General features: G+C 40.7%; 1 protein-coding gene across 2 annotated transcripts; it reads left to right on the forward strand.

Moving 5' to 3' along the window:
• The first annotated feature begins 2598 nt into the window (after positions 1 to 2598).
• On the forward strand, positions 2599 to 17231 carry LOC139557009 (probable G-protein coupled receptor 173). 2 transcript variants are annotated; one of them, XM_071371271.1, is made up of 4 exons: positions 2599 to 3622; positions 3790 to 3852; positions 9950 to 10015; positions 12257 to 17231. In XM_071371271.1, the coding sequence occupies exon 4, from the start codon at positions 12500 to 12502 to the stop codon at positions 13661 to 13663; it is 1164 nt and encodes a 387-aa protein (XP_071227372.1). In that variant the 5' UTR covers positions 2599 to 3622; positions 3790 to 3852; positions 9950 to 10015; positions 12257 to 12499; the 3' UTR covers positions 13664 to 17231. The 2 variants fall into 2 exon arrangements, with proteins under 2 accessions (XP_071227372.1, XP_071227371.1); XM_071371270.1 differs by lacking the exon at positions 9950 to 10015.
• The last annotated feature ends 3066 nt before the right edge of the window (positions 17232 to 20297 follow it).

Here is a 20297-nt window from a genome sequence, read left to right on the forward strand (position 1 = left end):
AATGATCAACAACTAATTTGACAGAGCTTGAAGGATTTTGAAAATAATAATAGGCAAATGTTGCACAATCCAGGTGTGGAAAGCTCTTAGAGACTTACCCAGAAAGACTCACAGCTGTAATTCTTGCCAAAAGTGTTTCTACAAAGTATTGACTCAGGGACGTCATTACTCATGTAAATGAGATATTTCTGTATTTCATTTTCAATACGTTTGCAAGCATTTCTACAAACATGTTTTCACTTTGTCATTATGGAGTATTAGGTGTAGATGGGTGAGAAAAACATAGATTTCTCTGTCAAATTGGTTGTTGATCATTGCTAGACAAACATTTTCAGGTCTTGCCATTGATTTTCAAGTTGATTTTCCATTTGAATTCAGGCTGTAACACAACAAAATGTGGATAAGAATAAGTCATTGGGTATGAATACTTTCTGAATGCACTGTATCAGCAAAGCCAGTGCTAGTAGAAAAAAGTCAAGTGCGAGTGTTAGTTCACGAAAGGCAAGTGCGTTAGGGCAAATGTTTGGGTAAAATATGATCCCCAAAAAACAAAAACAAAAAACTGCAAATGCATCCAAAGAGTTTGATGAGTCACAAGCTTGATGTAATCATTGTGAGCAAGGAATATGGGACCAAATACTAAACTTTGAATTAATTTAATACAGTATAAGTGACTTTTTGCAGATACTTATGACTTCTTCTTCACATGGGGAGACAAGACACATAAAGTGATGTCCTTTCTAAACAGTAAAACTGTTATGTATAAAAACTACCCTCAAATAAAACAATCTGTACTGTTGCCTCATGAAACATTTTCTCAAATGGAGTGTAAAGCCAAATTAAAACACTTAGCTTCACTGTCCAAATACATATGGAGGGGACTGTATGTTAATTCATCATCACAAATCTATTAGTTGAAAACCAATAGTTTATCTGCAGTCCCTGGTTACATGTTGAAACTAAAGCAACAAAATACATCGAAAATGACTGATATATATCTATTGATATCACAAAATAAAGATAAAGAAAATAATAATGCGTTGTAAAAATCTATTGATGCTTTATGCATGAAAATACCACCAATTAATGAATTAATTGTATTATTTAAAAAAATTCAAGGCTTTGACTGAGAATGCAGATTGACCAAATGTTGTTTAGTTTTGTCCTAAAACTTATTTCAGAACTCAGCCTAGTTGTATTACTCTCATCAAATTTCAGTTAGTTAATGTTAAAGTTAGATAATTATACTTTTCTTGGTAATACTCATATGTGGTTCACCCTGTACGGACCTGACATTGAGTAATGCAGATGGATTTCAGACTTTTTAGTTCCAGTAAAATAATCTTGAGGTCATATAATACCGTTATTGTAAAACAATCTTGATAAGTCAACTACCCAATGGTAAACATTACGCAACATCTTTCAGTCATTTATATTGTCATTGAACATAAACATGTCTGGCCCTCATTCTAGAGAATTTACTCATCAGTTTCACACGCCTACCTTCATGTGGGCTTTATTCAGATAACACTGTAGTAGTTATACCAACAGATGGCACCACAAACCTGTGAGCACAAGGTTATTGAGAGAGCTGGACCATCTCTGTTAAAGAGAAAGTTCACCCAAATTACAGATTTACCAAATCTTATTAACAAAGTAGTGTAAAAACCTACAGAATCTGCCATCCATAGTTTTGGTATGATTACTACTATATAGCTTAATATTAGTACCGTAACATATAAAACAATGGGGGGTAATAACCACTGTTTATTGGGTCGCAGACTCCCAGGTCCATACACATCAGAGACTGGGACTAATCCATACGATATTCAGCTCTTTTTTTATGGTCCTTTGAGCCAGATAGAAACAGTTGTCTAGGAATCATGACCGGAAGGGACAGGGTGTAGTTCACTCTGCCTCCCAGCCAAGATCAAACCTATGACCAGGCTTCCCGGTTGGGGGTGCACATTATGCCTCACTTGCCATACACACAATGGCAAGAAAAGTCCAGCTCCTAGAAGTCCATTGTTATTTAATATATTCACCATTTACTTTGATATTGACCTTGGATGAACAAGCTAATACTCTACAGTTTTATATTATTTCCCGGCCCCACAGAACAAAGCAAAACCTCCAATGGGTTGTTGTTATAATTTTGGGGAGAGTTACACTGTATCCCGCTCTCTTTCCTGAACATTTCCCTTTGTCAGGAGATGCCATCTGCTCCCTTGGCTTCCAGCGGTTTGGACAGCTGTTAATGCAGGCATGAGGGCACTCGGCACAGTCTTGTGTCATGCCGAGACAAAACAACGTTTTACCAGGGATTTAGAGCAGGATTAAATGATTGGGCACCAAGAGCCTTACAAGGGAGGTGATTTACATCACTGCATTTTATGTCAATACCATCATCACCTGGTGAAGCCATGTGGCCTGATGCATCCATGATGCAGTCTGACCTTCTCTAATATTATGGAGGTACGTGTAGACATGATGATGATTATGATGATAAGGATGAGGGTGAGGATGACGATGGTGATAATGGGCAGATAATGAGGATGATGATTCATCAAGTAAAAAAACATGACCTCAAAACAGATAGTCATGTAAACTAAATCACGATGAGGTGTTCTCAAACAGAAATAGCAGTGGACCTGACTTTTTCTTTAGCTTTCTACAACGGCAGCTGTTGCTTCAGTCTGAAGTTATGTGACAGATTGTGTATATCACACGCATTCATTTTTACTACAGAACGCTGCACAACGCGCCTATCCTCTGCCGAAAGATCCCGAATCTTGCCTCGCCGATTCCAAAGGGAGCCGAGGGAGAACCGATGCTCAGCGCATAGACGAGAGCCGCTGTTTCCAATTCACCATCGCTTTAACAGCCCTATCATGTTGGTCATTTTCCTAGTTTCCATTATTTAAACAATGACTGAGGCTGGATTCCGAACGACTTGACATGTCCGTGAAAGATATGGTATTTGGGGATTTATCACCGCAAACAAGGATTTTTTTCAATCTCATTAAAGACCAAACAAGGCGGGTACATGTTTAAATATATAGGGCGCCTACAGGCACAGTGTAGGCTACATATTTTCACATACGATCTGTACTCTGTGAACCGAGAGTCCGCATATACATTTAGTTTGATATGCAAAAGGATGTATTATCACTGAAAAGATAAAGACAGCTCTTTGCGCTGGAGACTAGAATGATCGAAAAAAGGCGTCTCTGTTTTTGATGGAGAATCCAACAAGCAGAGCAAGATCCGTAGACCCTGAATAAAAGTGTCTTGTGCTGGAGTCTAATAGGACCACCGTTATTTTCAGAATTTAGATGTATTTACCAGTGACAGGATCCAGTTGATGACATTCACCGAGATATAAGTATTTGAAAACAGCCAACATTGTCAGCAATTCGAATTTACTCATTTGTTCTATTCTGCCAGTGTGATGGGAATTTATTGCTGAACATTGGGAGAGCTTTATGGAAAACCTGAAGACATGACATGCACACGAAAAAAGAGGAAACGATCCTTTTTGTTCTTTAAAACCTGTGTTTATTTAAGAAGTCTGCAAAAAGCGACATTATTTTTGCATTAAGATCTGGCCGATTCTATGGAGGTGACAATATCCTGTATTAATTATTTAATCTATTCTTTATGTTTTCAGTCATTTATCATTGTGGATTATATTTGGAATTGACGCTCGTTTTGTTGAACCCTCTATGCCATTTACTGTTGCTTTACTTGATTTTGAATCCTTATATATATAATGTGGACCGCAACAAGCTCCCCAAACGGCCTAGAATGAAACCGTAAGCCTTTGTCTCGAGGACAAGTATAATACATGAGGTAAGATTTCCTTTCACCTTCCTATGCCATTTTTTAGTTTCTGTGGTTTTGTAAGTACTCCTAGGCCTCACATTGCCATGTTTTTTTCCCTCAGGTACCTGGTTAATTCGTTGAAACCCTTGTGAAACCCCTTTTTGTGCCTACAACATAGCCTATACTGTTATGATTCAGGCAGCCCCATGACGCATGCCACAGACAAACTGTAGGCTACACGTAGGCCCTTCTAATCTTCTTGTTATTATAGACACACACACACCACTGCAGATTTGAGTGGCCTTTATGTGATCTAGGCCCAATGGTAAATTATAACAGGGAACCGCATTATGGACACAGGCAGGGAGGTAGAAGAGGCCGATATCAATCGGTGGCTGTATATTATTCACTGGGCGAATGTCCATCATCGATACAGGTTATCTATCCATTTGCAAATGCGATGCAACTGGGATGTTGGGGTACCGTCATCAGCCCTCTTTGATTAATTATCATAAACTTCAACTGTTCTTGAATTTTGACAGGATCGGAGCTGGTTGAACACTTCGCATGAGACAGCCTACAATATGCTCTAGGCCTATACGCAATTGTTTATGCATTTCTTTGGATTCAAACATGACGCGTCAAGCACAACACTACCTATTGTTCACAATTGTAATTAAATAGTATTTCCCCCAGCCCCGGATGCGTTAATTCATATTCTAATATCGTTGTTTATAATTGCATTCGGTCGGTGTTGAACAGTGTCAGAGTGATTCCGGAACCTTTGGTTGGTGAATTCCGCGTCGCCTCCTCCCACCGCGACCATGGCAGCGGTACTCGATTGCTGTTGCTATCCAGTTCTTGACAATGGCTCAGTCCTCTATCACCAACCAACTCCCATTTCTCCAGGCCCCTCCCTTCATGAGCCATAGCGTCTCGTTATTCCCATGAAGCTCTTAGGATACGGCCTAAATATCCCTATCCTGTATATTCATTTAGCAATCAAAATGATATACACGTGACGATGTAATCTTCCTTCGTCAATGTCTTTGTTTTACTGTAGGCCTATTTTCCATCTTTTGAACACTTTTTCCACTCACCTGTTTGTAGAAAGCGGTGTGGTGTCATTTGACACTTCACATGATGTAATTCACCACGGTTACATTTGTGAAATACTATAATTTACAACAGGCACTGTGGCACCTAATTTATCACGTTAGTAGATAGATCAACAATAGATAGATACAGTCGCTGAAGTCTACACACCCTTTGCACTGCCTTCACATTTTGCTGCCTTACAACGAAATCTTAAAGGTAATAATACAATGTCTCCCAACACGGTTTGAGCAATTTTGACAAAAACGATAGATATACATTATGTTGCCCTAAGAGTTGTGAAAAGTTGGTATAATCTTATTCACAAAGATTCATAGCTGTAATGGCGGCCAAATGTGCTTCCACCAAGTATTAACTCTGGGGTGTGAAGACGTCAGCAATCAAGGCATCTTCGTTTTTATTTTATTAATTTGAAAAGTATTCCATAATTTTTCTTCCACTTTGGAAATGTGGAGTAGGTTGTGTACATCAGTAGATGTAATTAAGGTAGCAAACAGACATTTTCAAGTCTTGCCATATACTTTTAAGCCGATTTGAGTCAAAACTGTAACTAGGCCACTTGGTATATTTGGCCTTGTGTTTTAGGTTATTGTCCTGCTGGAAGGTGAATATGTCTCCTGGTGTCTGTTGGAAAGCAGACTGAACCAACAAATTCCCCTTTCAGCAGGACAATAACCTAAACCACAAGGCCAAATATACACTGGAGTTGCTTACCAAGACGACATTGAATGTTCCTGAGTGGCATAGTTACAGTTTTGATCCAAATCAGCTTAAAAGTCTATGCCATTTACCAACAGGTGCCCTTCTTTGCAGGCATTGGAAAACCTCCCTGGTCATTGTGGTTAAATCTGTTTTTGAAATTCACTGCTTGACTGAAGGACCTTACAGATAATTGTATGTGTGGGGTAGAGAGATGTGGTCATTCAAAAATCATGTTAAACACTATTATTGCACACAGTGTGAGTCCATGCAATTTATTATGTGACTTGTTAAGCACATTTTTATTCCTGAACTTAATTAGGCTTTCCATAACAAAGGGCTTGAATACTTATTGAAAATACATTTTTTACAAAAAATCAAAATAAATAATTCCACTTTGACATTATGGTGTATTCTATGTAGGCCAGTGCCACAAAATCACAATTTACAAAATTTTAAATTCAGGCTGTAACACAACAAAATGTGGAAAAAGTCAAGGGGCGTGAATACTTTCTGAAGGCACAGTATGTCTTCAAAATAGCATTCAACAAATTTACATTTGTGGAACACTAAAGATTACAACAGGCACTCTATATTGAGTTAGATCAACAATAGCTATATACAGTTGAAATCGGAAGTTTACATACACCCCAGCCAAAAACATTTAAATGCGTTTTTTCACAATTCCTGACAATTAATCCTAGTAAAAATTCCCTGTCTTAGGTCAGTTAGGATCACCACTTTATTTTAAGAATGTGAAATGTCAGAATAATAGTAGAGAAAATGATTTATTTCAGCTTTTATTTCTTTCATCACATTCCCAGTGGGTGAGAAGTTTACATACACTCAATTAGTATTTGGTAGCATTGCCTTTAAATTGTTTTAACTTGGGTCAAACGTTTCAGGTAGCCTTCCACAAGCTTCCCACAATAAGTTGGGTGAATTTTGGCCCATTCCTCCTGACAGAGCTGGTGTAACGGAGTCAGGTTTCTAGACCTCCTTGCTCGCACAAGCTTTTTCAGTTCTGCCCACAAATTTTCTATAGGATTATAAGGTCAGGGCTATGTGATGGCCACTCCAATTCCTTGACTTTGTTGTCCTTAAGCCATTTTGCCACAACTCTGGAAGTATGCTTGGGGGTCATTGTCCATTTGGAAGACCCATTTGCGACCAAGCTTTAACTTCCTGACTGATGTCTTGAGATATTGCTTCAATATATCCACATAATTTCCCTCATCTATTTTGTGAAGTGCACCAGTCCCTCCTGCAGCAAAGCACCCCCACAACATGATGCTGCCACCCCCGTGCTTCACAGTTGGGATGGTGTTCTTCGGCTTGCAAGCCTCCCCCTGTTTCATTAGACCAGAGGACATTTCTCCAAAATTTACAATCTTTGTCCCCATGTGCAGTTGCAAACCGTAGTCTGGCTTTTTTATGGCGGTTTTGGAGCAGTGGCTTCTTCCTTGCTGAGCGGCCTTTCAGGTTATGTCGATATAGGACTCATTTTACTGTGGTTATAGATACTTTTGTACCCGTTTCCTCCAGCATCTTCACAAAGTCCTTTGCTGTTGTTCTGGGATTGATTTGCACTTTTCGCAACAACGTACGTTCATCTCTAGGAGACAGAACGCATCTCCTTCCTGAGCAGTATGATGGCTGCGTGGTCCCATGCTGTTTATACTTGCGTACTATTGTTTGTACAGATGAACGTGGTACCTTCAGTCGTTTGGAAATTGCTCCCAAGGATGAACTAGACTTGTGGAGGTCTACAATTTTTTTTGCTGAAGTCTTGGCTGATTTCTTTTGATTTTCCCATGATATCAAACAAAGAGGCAATGAGTTTGAAGGTAGGCCTTGAAATACATCCACAGGTACACCTCCAATTGACTCAAATGATGTCAATTAGCCTATCAGAAGCTTCTAAAGCCATGACATAATTTTCTGGAATTTTCCAAGCTGTTTAAAGGCACAGTCAAGTTGACTGTGCCTTTAAACAGCTTGGAAAATTCCAGAAAATTATGTCATGGCTTTAGAAGCTTCTGATATGTATTTCAAGGCCTACCTTCAAACTCATTGCCTCTTTGTTTGACATCATGGGTAAACTTCTGACCCACTGGAATTGTGATACAGTGAATTATAAGTGAAATAATCTGTCTGTAAACAATTGAAACAATTGTTGGAAAAAGTACTTGTGTCATGCATAAAGTAGATGTCCTAAACGACTTGCCAAAACTATAGTTTGTTAACAAGAAATTTGTGGAGTGGTTGAAAAACAAGTTTTAATGACTCCAACCTAAGTGTATGTAAACTTCCGACTTCAACTGTATGTGGTTGAGGGTCACTTGTCTGTGTCAATAGCAGAAACTCACATCATGGGTAAACTTCTGACCCACTGGAATTGTGATACAGTGAATTATAAGTGAAATAATCTGTCTGTAAACAATTGAAACAATTGTTGGAAAAAGTACTTGTGTCATGCATAAAGTAGATGTCCTAAACGACTTGCCAAAACTATAGTTTGTTAACAAGAAATTTGTGGAGTGGTTGAAAAACAAGTTTTAATGACTCCAACCTAAGTGTATGTAAACTTCCGACTTCAACTGTATGTGGTTGAGGGTCACTTGTCTGTGTCAATAGCAGAAACTCACATCATGGGTAAACTTCTGACCCACTGGAATTGTGATACAGTGAATTATAAGTGAAATAATCTGTCTGTAAACAATTGAAACAATTGTTGGAAAAAGTACTTGTGTCATGCATAAAGTAGATGTCCTAAACGACTTGCCAAAACTATAGTTTGTTAACAAGAAATTTGTGGAGTGGTTGAAAAACAAGTTTTAATGACTCCAACCTAAGTGTATGTAAACTTCCGACTTCAACTGTATGTGGTTGAGGGTCACTTGTCTGTGTCAATAGCAGAAACTCACATTTGTTATAGCCTAGTAGTTGGTAAATGAATAGAGGAATAATTGTTTATAGTAGCCTACACTATTGGTGCCTCCCATTCAAGCACCACCATCCTTGTAGGCCTATGTCCTATGATGTTTGAATGAATTAGTCTGTTCCAGAGCATTATATTGAGATAAATAATCAATAATCCAAATATAAGGCTCTGGGCTATTACATGTGACATCATGTGACATGGACCTTGGTGGATAAAACATTAGAATATGCTGTAAGAAGGCCTACTGTTGGTAAGGCGCAACAAAGCCTGGTGACACCATTTTAGAGACGCAAACAAGTAGTATATGGATGTTTGATTTGAAGAATGGGGTAGGCCTAGTTACGGTATCCTTTCATTAACTAGCAACACAAAACTGTGACATTGCTTTGGTTTTGAAAAAAAACAAATCGCAAGTCCATGGAGTACAATTCTCATGACTGATTTGGTGAGCCCGTTTAAAAGAATATCTCAAATATTATAACACAGCAAGAAATAAAACTAGATCCTTACATATGAGAGATTTTGCATGAAAGGCAATTAACAAGAATGTAGGCCGTATTGCCGTATTGAAATTGCCATATTGAAATTAGTTTAATGTACATTTAGCTAGGTATTTCAGTTCTTATTCATTAATAGTCGTGGCCAAATATATTGGCACCCTTGCACCTTTGTTAAATAATTCCCTAGTTCTTCTACAAGGAGGTTGCTTGGCTGTCTCTGGCATTGGGGCCCTTGAATGTGCGCAAGGCATTATGATATTAGCAGATTATCAGGTGTTTCGAGTCCAATGTTCAACACAGTGTCCAAAAACTGGGGCTCCATTGAAGGCTGTGGTCTTCCAGAAGGACAACGAGTCCAAACACACATCAAAAGAGCACCCAGGAATGACCAGCAAATAGTCCAGATCTGAATCACTTCCAAAACCTATGGTGAGATCTGAAAACAGCAGTTGGTGGAGGGCAGCCCTCAAATACTGAAGTAGAGCAGTTTGCTGCTGAAGAGCAGGCCAAATTGCCAGTAGAAAGGTGCAGAAAGCTCATTGATGGCTACAAGAGTTTGTCTGCAGTTATCTTGGCCATAGGCTGTGCAACCAAGTACTAGTTCCAGAGTGCCAGTCATTCTGTCCTTGCCATTGTCTGTGTTTTATAAATTAAAATTGTAAACTTAGGTTTACAAAAATACAATTGGTTCTGAAATGTTAAAAATCCAATAACAAGGTGTGGAGACAACACTATTTTTTTCCTATTGCAACTTATTTGAGAAGAAATAGGAAACTATTTAAGAAAGGTGCAAGGGTGCCAATATATTTGACCGCAACTGTATCGGTATTACTGTTCAATAACATGGGTGTTATTTTGAATGAAGGAGGACTGGGGTCACCAAGGAACACTGGGATACGAGGAACTGCGGTAGCACTTTATAATAACTAAGGTATGCTTAGAAATTATTCTAAATGTGTATAATGATTGTACTCTATGTATAAATTATTCATGTTTATTAAGAAGGTTATTCTAAAGTGTTATCATATACTGTGAGAACTAGCTATGGGTGCCAAATTTCAGGCCATAATATTCATTTGAAAATACTTACCAAGTATTTAACTGGTTATTCTGTCAAAGCAAATGTTGCCAAAACTATTATGATGGTAACACACTAACAGCTTTTTACACATTTCATAAATGGACAAAAGACACTGAACGTGGCAAGCTACATTTGCCATTGTATTACAAGGCACAAGAAAATATAGACTAGAACTTAATTGTCCATCCAAGGATTGAAATTCGTCTTTGTTATCATCAGTGAACTATGAGCATGACACACCATACTCTACATAAACGCATACAGGGGGTATATAATAATAATAAATACATACAGCAGGCTTATACACATTCATACCTGACCTCTAACCTTATTGTACCTTTGGAGACATGTGCAATGTGTACAGAGTAGCTAATACAACATGTTTCTGCTCCGATTCATATTCTCCACTAATAACGGAACACAACTCAGTTTATCGTGTGTTACTTTCATTGGCCTTCTCATATTGTATGCGTGCCTCAGATAAAATGAAACCATCAGTATTCTCCACACAATCTTCTAGACATTTTGGGCCGGTTTCCCAGACAAAGTTTAAGCCTAGTCCTTGACTTAAAAGCATGCTCACTCCGGAATCTCCATTTAATTCACGTTTTAGTCCTGGACTAGGCTTAAACTGTGTCTGGGAAACCGACACTAAGTTTAGTGTCAGTATGTCACTGCTGGAAGGACTGTGTTGGTGGGTGTCTTATTTGTTGCTGATCATATCTGAAACTTTCCAATGCCCCCACCATTCCTCACAACAGTCCTTACAGTCTTATACACACACAAACGCACGCACAGCATAAGGCAGAGTAGTCCTGTAGCTTAGCAACAAGCTGCTGTAATTACTGTGACAGAAATACATTAGTATGCCTGCGCTGAAACAATGGGCCTGAGCCCTTCTCTCTTTTTGGCTCATACTCCATAATCATCACCTGTACATTCCCCGATCACTCTCGAAGCGTTCATCAATACAAATGAGGGTGGTGGCATGGTCAATACAGATCGACTCCCCTCACACACACACACTCATATACAAGCGCGCACACACACACCTACGCATGCACACTACTGAGCTATCAGACATACTGTATATCTCATGTGTCACTGTGCAATGCAACCTCTTTTGGAAATGCCTCGTCAGTGGTCCCCAAAGTGACTGCACCTATGAGGCCTCAGCAAGCAAATCCCGTTAGCTTTTCCTCCCCAATCTGCTTCACACACACCAACCCTCATACACACACACACACACACACACACACACACACACACACACAGAAAAATTATATAAGGTGTTGTAGCCTAGCAACAAGCGAGGTAATTACCGTGACAGACTAGTTGCTGGCATGCCATGTAGCGTGTGGAGAAAACAGCTGATCTGATTGGTGCTAAGGGGGAAGGAGAAGATGTTCCACAGCATGCTACAGCAGATGCCTATGTGAGCCCTGTTTCGCCCATTGGAAAAACAATTGATTGATTCCGTGGGACAAATTATTTGTGTAATACTGAGGATGATGTTTTCAGACTTGAACGTCTTTCTCCACTATTATGACAATGGATTCTGTATTACGTTTGAAGATAGGGGCTTTAGTACAATGTATTCATGTTGTTAACAACAGTCAGAACTTTATTTTGGGATAAACCCAGATGGGATAGACTTAACAAATTTTTCATCTTTATGTGAAAAACACATGTTCTTATTACCATGTACTTTGTCTGTAATTATAGGTAGTTACATGGTTGGGGAGAATGGTCACATTTCTTTCACATTTCATACTCTTACCTAACTGCATATTGGCCTAGCGCAGTTAGGTAATCACTGGATATAATAACCACCACTTCCTGGAAATGCTTTCTGATAAAAAAAACAACTGCTGCTTTTTGCAATTCAGCTAAGGCTAATGCTGGAATCATAAAAGCAATGTATTGTAATATTAGAAAAGCCTCAAGTCACACACGTGAAGTCACACCTCTCATATTTAACCTTATACGGTATATTCCCTGCAAATGCTTACACTGTATTATCCCCCAGTGATGTCAGACCAGGATGCCCATCCAAACTTAATGCTTATTCTTCATACTTCCTGTTTACAGGAGCTGACGCTGTAAGAACAAGAGGCACCGAGGGGTAGCGCTACAGGAAACGAGGGGCTCAGTGCAAAATGGGGCAATGCAGAGTGAAGCACTCCGGTTCCATGTGAGCTCCAGAGAAGAGGCAACCACGAGGACGAACGAAAGGGCAGCTGGAGGAGGAGGAGGTGGCGGTGGAGGAGGAGAGGGAGAAGGAAGAGGGGTGGATTTCAGGAGAAAAGAGGGCTTGACACGGGAGCCAAAGGGATGGCCAATGGCAACGAGAGCAGCGAGGGGCTTGGCGGTCCCATGGCTGCAGTGGTGGCCACGACGGGAGGAATGGCAGTCGGGGGCCCATCGTCGGTCGTGTCCACATACATCAAACTGGTCCTACTGGGTCTGATCATCTGCATCAGCCTGGTGGGCAACCTGGTGGTGTCTCTGCTGGTCCTCAGGGACCGGGCCCTGCACAAGGCCCCCTACTACTTCCTGTTGGACCTGTGCCTGGCCGACACCATCCGCTCGGCTGTCTGCTTCCCCTTCGTGCTGGTGTCCATTAAGAACGGCTCGGCCTGGACCTACAGCGTGCTCAGCTGCAAGGTGGTGGCCTTCATGGCCGTGCTCTTCTGCTTCCATGCCGCCTTCATGCTCTTTTGCATCAGCGTGACACGTTACATGGCCATCGCCCACCACCGCTTCTACTCCAAGCGCATGACCTTCTGGACGTGCGTGGCGGTGGTGTGCATGGTGTGGACGCTGTCAGTGGCCATGGCCTTCCCACCCGTCTTTGATGTGGGCACCTACAAGTTCATCCGCGAGGAGGACCAGTGCATCTTTGAGCACCGCTACTTTAAGGCAAACGACACACTGGGCTTTATGCTGATGCTGGCCGTGCTGATCCTGGCCACGCACGTGGTCTACATGAAGCTGCTGCTCTTCGAGTACAAGCACCGCAAGATGAAGCCTGTCCAGATGGTGCCAGCCATCAGCCAAAACTGGACCTTCCACGGGCCCGGCGCTACTGGCCAGGCGGCAGCCAACTGGATCGCAGGCTTCGGCCGGGGCCCCATGCCACCCACCCTGCTGGGCATCCGGCAGAACTTGCACAACCAGAACCGGCGCCTGCTGGGCATGGAGGAGTTCAAGGCAGAGAAGCAGCTTGGCAGGATGTTCTACGTGATCACCCTGTTGTTCCTGGTGCTGTGGTCGCCCTACATAGTGGCCTGCTACTGGCGGGTGTTTGTCAAGGCCTGCACTATACCGCACAGATACCTCTCCACCACCGTATGGATGAGCTTTGCCCAGGCAGGGGTCAACCCCATCGTCTGCTTCTTCCTCAACAAGGACCTGAAGAAGGGGCTCCTGGCCCACCTGCCAGCCTGCTGTAGGACTAAACCTCATCTGCCCCGAGAGCCTTACTTTGTCATGTGAGGGGGACGGTGGGCGGTTGTTACCTGGGGAGGGTGTGGAGGGGCGGTGGCAGGGATGTCTGTGAGTGGTTAGGATGGCATGAGGGACCATTTTAGTTGTTGTGGCCTTTGATTCAGTGCAAGATGCTTTAAAAGCAGTGGGTTCAATCGGGAACTGGTGGTGGGAACTGGTGGTGAGAATTTCAGAATTTAATTTCACCTCCGTGTGATGTATCTGGGTTTCTCCTTGTCAGAGGCGAGCAGAGGCATTTCCAACACATTTGGAATGTTATAAATTGTTTAAAAATTACTTATTGAGGGAGTATTACACACAGTAACAGGCATGTGGTTGCTGCAGTGTAGAAACAATGAAACCAATTGTTGGTCTAAAATTATTATAGGAAGGATGTATTATTTCATCATTCTATTATCAAACCAAAAACACCTTTGACACCAGCATATAGATTTGGCATCATTTGAGATCAGTTACATTGCTAACTGACATTTAAAAAATATATATATATTTCCTTTTTATAAATGGCCTTGGTCAGGAAACAAATTTAAGAGAGGGATTCCTTCTACACACAGACAGAATACGAGACTAAACCAACAACTCAAACAGTCTCTCTCAGATGCATGTTTGTATTCTTAATTTTAATGTGGAACCAATGAAACTGGTAGGCAGTCTTTAAACAGGCGAGGCCAAGAGAATGATCATTCTGGGCCTGCTATTGTGAAAGAGATTGAAGTGAGGGTGACAATATTTCTGTAGGTTGTGGGGACAACCTGGTCATATTTCTCAGTCACTCCCTCGTCTGTTCTCTCAGACCAAAAATATCAGATGGTCCTCTGACAATTTGCTAGTGAATGACTAATAGGAGAGTGTTCTAGCACTGCTTCCTTCCTTCATCCGCTTGAATCAAAGGCATCATTAATACAGTCAAACAGAGAAATTATGAGTTTTGTACAAATAGCATATTCAGGCACTGTTGGCTTCATTTGGAGTTTATTTGGGGTTTCTTACATTCTAATTTGGTCTAACACTTCAGATGAGTACACTATTGGATATGGGAAAACGTTAAAAGAGCTGCCATCGAGAACAGTTTGATCTTGTGTTCATTAGCGTTTAACAGAAATGAGCAGATAATAATTGGGAAGTGCTAATAGGCAGACAGAATTATGAAATGCATGTTTAGCTGATATGTGTAATCACATGATTTCTGAGGATAACTTAAACAGACCAATGCCCCAATCAGTGACAAACTGAGAACTTGAGACCACACAAAAATCTATGATAAATTGACAGAAAATGCGCCATGCTCTTGCCAAATTCCTTTTGCTGTAGGTGATATTGCTGCAGATGATTGAACCTTGGAAATCTTTTTCAGCAATCTGAAATTGTTGATAGACAGTTGATAGAAAATTTTCATAAAACCTAAACCAGAATGTTTAGATCTTCAGATAGGATAAAGTTATTTATCTTTGATGACATCATCACTTCACATGAAGGTCTTTGTAGAGAGGTGGGGGGAAATTCAGCCCATTCATATTTTTGCACACATTTGAGTAATTGATGACAAATCAATTGTTTTTTTCTTAACATGATTTAGACTTGAACCAGAATGCTAACTAAGTGTAGGCCGGGACACAGAGATTGTAATATCTTAAGTGAATGTCAAGCAGAGGTCTGGAACATGATACTATCCCTTCGTGGGTACAAATGTACATTTATTTTAGTTTTCAAAATGCTCTAATGTTGTCTGCAAACAATAACAACAAAAACTAACAATAACAATGAAGCTACAGATAACTGAATTGTTATTTCTATTATCTGCATTATGGCCTTACTCTTCGCTCTCTCTCTCAAAAAAAAGGTTTGTTTATAACCAATGCAAGAAAGAGTTGACAGCTGTATGCCTCTATGTGTTGATGTAATAAACATAGAGATTATTCCAACCAATGGGGAAACACAAAACTGTGTAATCTCCCCCTCGCAACCTTAAAAAAAACACCAGTCAAAAACTTTAACAAGGATGGTAATAAAGAAAAAACACTTGCCAAATTGTAACACAGGAGTGTGCAATTGTGTGTAAAGGACAGAGGAAACTTTAATCCAACATCGACAATTAATGGAATTAACAAAAGCCCTTCCTGGATTATTGTGTATTTCTTTTAGACTTTTTGTTGTTGTTTCTTCTCTTATCAGTCAGTGGGAGGGGGTGGGGGGTGAGGCTGGTGTTGTGTATTGATCTGTGAAAACAAGGATTAAAAAAATGTGTGTGGATTTTGGGGTTGGTTGTTGTTGGGGAGGGAAGGAGGGAGACCGGGAGTGATTTTTTGATAAGCAGAAATGCCTGACAGTGCTTTTTTAGTTGCTTCAGGCACACTATCTTTTGTAAATGATCTATGACCTCCGTTCTATTTAATGTGTATTATATGGACAATGGAGTGACTGGAATTGAGGGGGGGGGGGGGAAGGGGGTTCCTGGTCATCGCATTTTTACAACACGTGTGTGTGTGTGTTTCTGTACGCAAGTATGAATGTGCGTATGTTTAGAGGCTAGAGGGATGAAAATAAAGGACATGTGGGAAATAGGAATGGCCAGAAATTTTGCATTTTGAAATGTCACTCCTGCAAATGCTTATTCAGTCTTTTTCATCCTCAGCCTGTTCCTGACACAGAGAATTGAATGTGCTAAAACCAATGAGGTTCATTCAAAAATCTGAGACGAGTGTCTTCTTAAACCATTCAACTGCAGAGCCTCAAGAGGTAGCCTATAACATTTTATACACATGAAGTTCCTCTAAATTGGACTACAGAGCCTTCTATCTCAATGGAGATTCTGTTCTTGCATACATGTATGGGAATATGAAGGGTGAAGTCCGTTTGAGATTGTGTCTTGGGGCGAGTGGTTCTATCCACATAGCTTCTATGATTATTGCACTCTTATTAAGTTCCAATGTGTCTCAGTGAAAGGAATAACTTGTATACATGATCTTGGCTTGGGTTTTAAATTTGAAATACACTGAGTTATGTTGGTCATAGAACTAACATTCTAATACTTTCCGTATTTCTAATTTCTGACTCTTCTGTAGTGTTTTGACTTTGTAAAAGCCCAAAGCCAGCCAAAACCCAATTTGACATCTGAATGTCTTATTTAATAACACACTGATTTTAGTGTGGCTGTAGTTATTATGACCCTGTATGTGGAGAGACTACATGTTATGGATGAAAAAAAAATGTAAAGACAGAAAAAGCTGTCTCAGACACATGTGCAACCACAGTGTTATCATACATTAAATCTATGAAAAGACAGACTCATAAGGATAGTCCTGTATGTCTCTGAATAGTGGAACAAATCCTGAATCTCAGAACTGAAATGCTTTTGACTTTACCCTTTAAGCTGAACCACAAAATGTCAAAGCTCACGAAAAAATCTGCAGTTGAATATCAAATCTAAAATAGCAGAGGTTTGAAGGATACCTATGTAAATGTCTTTGGGCCCCTAAATATCTTGGAAGTCAGAGGGTGTGGTATCCATATATTTTCTGTATTATATAAAAAATAAAAAAACTGCCTGAGCTGTTAAGCATGTCTCTGGCCATTTATGATTTTTGTCATTGGTTTTTGTAATGAAAAATTAATTTCCTTTGAAACTATTGACAGATTGCAATGACTAAACGTAACACATTCCTTATGTGCAGCAGATAAGGACACGCTAAAAGTTAGGAGCAAGTAATAAAGTTATTCTATGCTGTGAATGCAAACATAAGACAACCAAATTCGCCAACCAGTCATCGAGACATGACTCCGGTTATAAAACAGTCAGCTACCGGTAACTAACAAAATAAAAAGTTAACACCAACATAAAGTGTATTTATAGAGTTGGTCCACCACGAGCAAGAACAGCTTCAAAGAATCTTGGCATAGACCCTACAAGTATCTGGAACTCTACTGGAGGGAGGCGACAAATTCAATCATTTGAGTGTTTTGTTGATGGTGGTGGAAATCACTGTCTCAGGTGCTGCTCCAGAATCTCCCATAAGTGTTCAATTGGGTTGAGATCTGGTGACTGAGACGGCCATGGCATATGGTTTACATTGTTTTCATGCTCATCAAACCATTCAGTGACCACTCGTGCCCTGTGAATGAGGGCATTGCCATGATAGCCAAAATAATGGCCTGCCCAGTATTTTTATAAATGATTATACTAAGCCTGATGGGACGTTAATTACTTAATAATTAACTCAGGAACCACACCTGTTTTGAAGCACCTGCTTTCAATACACTTTGAATCCCTCATTTACTCAAGTGTTTCCATTATTTTGGCAGTTACCTTTATGTTGCACCTCAGCTGGGGTATTATTGACAACATTTATTGTGGGTATTGGACACACAATTGTTTTCAGCCCACGCAACAGAAAGAGGACATAACCCCACCCCAAAAGTATGATGTCAAAGGGTTACAAGATACCATCTTGTACAGTTAATACATTTAAAGGCAGTAAATATACTGTCTTCCTTTCCCGTGCCTTGTTATCCAACTTCATAAGGTCACCAAGTTGCAAAGAGTTTACAAAGCCCCAGATTAGCTCACTTGTGGAAAGGTTGGAAAGAGGCTCATGATCAGCTTGCAGAACCGTAACATTAAGTTTCAACTTGTGATGCCATCTTTCCTTTATACTAACTTTCAGCATCAAACTTGCAAAGCTTCCCCACAAATGTATACTGAACAAAAATATTAAAAGCAACATGTAAAGTGTTGGTCCTAGGTTTCATACACAAAAAGCTTATTTCTCAACAACAACAAAAAATGCACAAATTTGTTTACATCCCTGTTAGAGCATTTCTCCTCTGCCAAGATAATCCATCCACCTGACAGGTGTGGCATATCAAGAAGCTGATTAAATAGCATGATCATTACACAGGTGCCCCTTGTGCTGGGGACAATAAAAGGCCACTCTAAAATGTGCAGTTTTGTCACACAACACAATGTCACAAATGTCTCAAGTTGAGGGAGCGTGCAATTGGCATGGTGACTGCAGGAATGTCCACCTGAGCTCTTGCCAGATAATTTTATGTTAATTTGACTACCATAAGCCAACCTCCGTCATTTTACAGAATTTGGCAGTACGTCCAACCGGCCTCAAAAACGCAGACCACGTGTAACCCCGCCAGCCCAGGACCTCAACCTCTGACTTCTTCAACTGCAGGATCGTCTGAGACCCGCCACCCAGACAGCTGATGAAACTGTGGGTTTGCACAACTAAATAATTTCTACAAACTCTACGAAACCGTCTCAGGGAAGCTCATCTGCGTGCTCGTCGTCCTCACCAGGGTCTTGACCTGATTGCAGTTCGGCCTCATAACAGACTTCAGTGGGAAAATGTTCACCTTTAATGGCCACTGGCACGCTGGAGAAGTGTGCTCGTCACGGATGAATACTGGTTTCAGCTGACTGGGCAGATGGCAGACAGCGTGTATGGCATCATGTGGGCGAGCGCTTTGCTGATGTCAAAGTTGTGAACAGAGTGCCCCATGGTGGCGGTGAGGTTATGGTATGGGCAGGCATGAGCTACGAACAACGAACACAACTGCATTTTAGCGATGGCAATTTAAATAGAGATACCGTGACGAGATCCGGAGGCCTATTGTCGTGCCATTCATCCGTCGCCATAACCTCATGTTTCAGCAAGGATCTGTACACAATTCCTGGAAGCTGAAAATGTCCCAGTTCTTCCATGGCCTGCATACCCACCAGACATGTCACCCATTGAGCATATTTGGGATGCTCTGGATCGACATGTACGACAGCGTGTTCCAATTCCCACCAAACTCCAGCTATTTCGCACAGCCATTGAAGAGGAGTGGAACAGCGACTGGTTTTCTGATCCACGGACCTACCATTTTTTTTTTTAAAGGCATCTGTGACCAACAGATGCATATCTGTATTCCCAATCATGTGAAATCTATAGATTAGTGCCTAATGAATTTATTTCAATTGACTGATTCCCTTATATGAACTGTAACACAGTAAAATCTTTGAAATTATTCCATGTGGCATTTAAATTTGTTCAGTGTATTTTAATTTGATGCTATCCCACATGCTGTAGATTAAATCGCCATACCTATACATATATTGTCTTCAATATGACCAAAGTTAAAAAATAGTTTAATATCTTTCTAATGGTTCTTCAGAGAATTAATGTGTTACACTGTATATCCTCATTAATCATCATTGTTGATGAGCAAACTGAAAACGCTCTAGTCAACCTACTCATATAATCAAATCCCTGTTCTCACACATGGCCGTTCCACACTAGGGCCATCTGGGTGCTTTGTCTTATGCTCCATTTCCCTAGCCTCGTGTTTCTTTGCCTGTGCTTAGCGCCGCTGATCGTCCATAAATCCAGCGAATTCAATAAGGGTCTCAGCATACATCTAACCTACCCTTGCGCTGCCACCCACGGGTCCTTTGCTACCCCAGGCTCTGGTGCTCCCGCACACGATCTGACCTCCAAAGGAAAGCAAATGTCTCAGAGCACTGAGATCGTTAGCTATCAGGGAATATCATACTAACAGGGAACAGCCTCCTGACTCTTAACATATCAATTAAAAAAAATGCCGTGTATTGGTAAAATTTCAATGACGTTGG

This window comes from Salvelinus alpinus, chromosome 28 (genome assembly GCF_045679555.1).
Source record: "Salvelinus alpinus chromosome 28, SLU_Salpinus.1, whole genome shotgun sequence".
NCBI classification, from domain to species: Eukaryota; Metazoa; Chordata; class Actinopteri; order Salmoniformes; family Salmonidae; genus Salvelinus; species Salvelinus alpinus.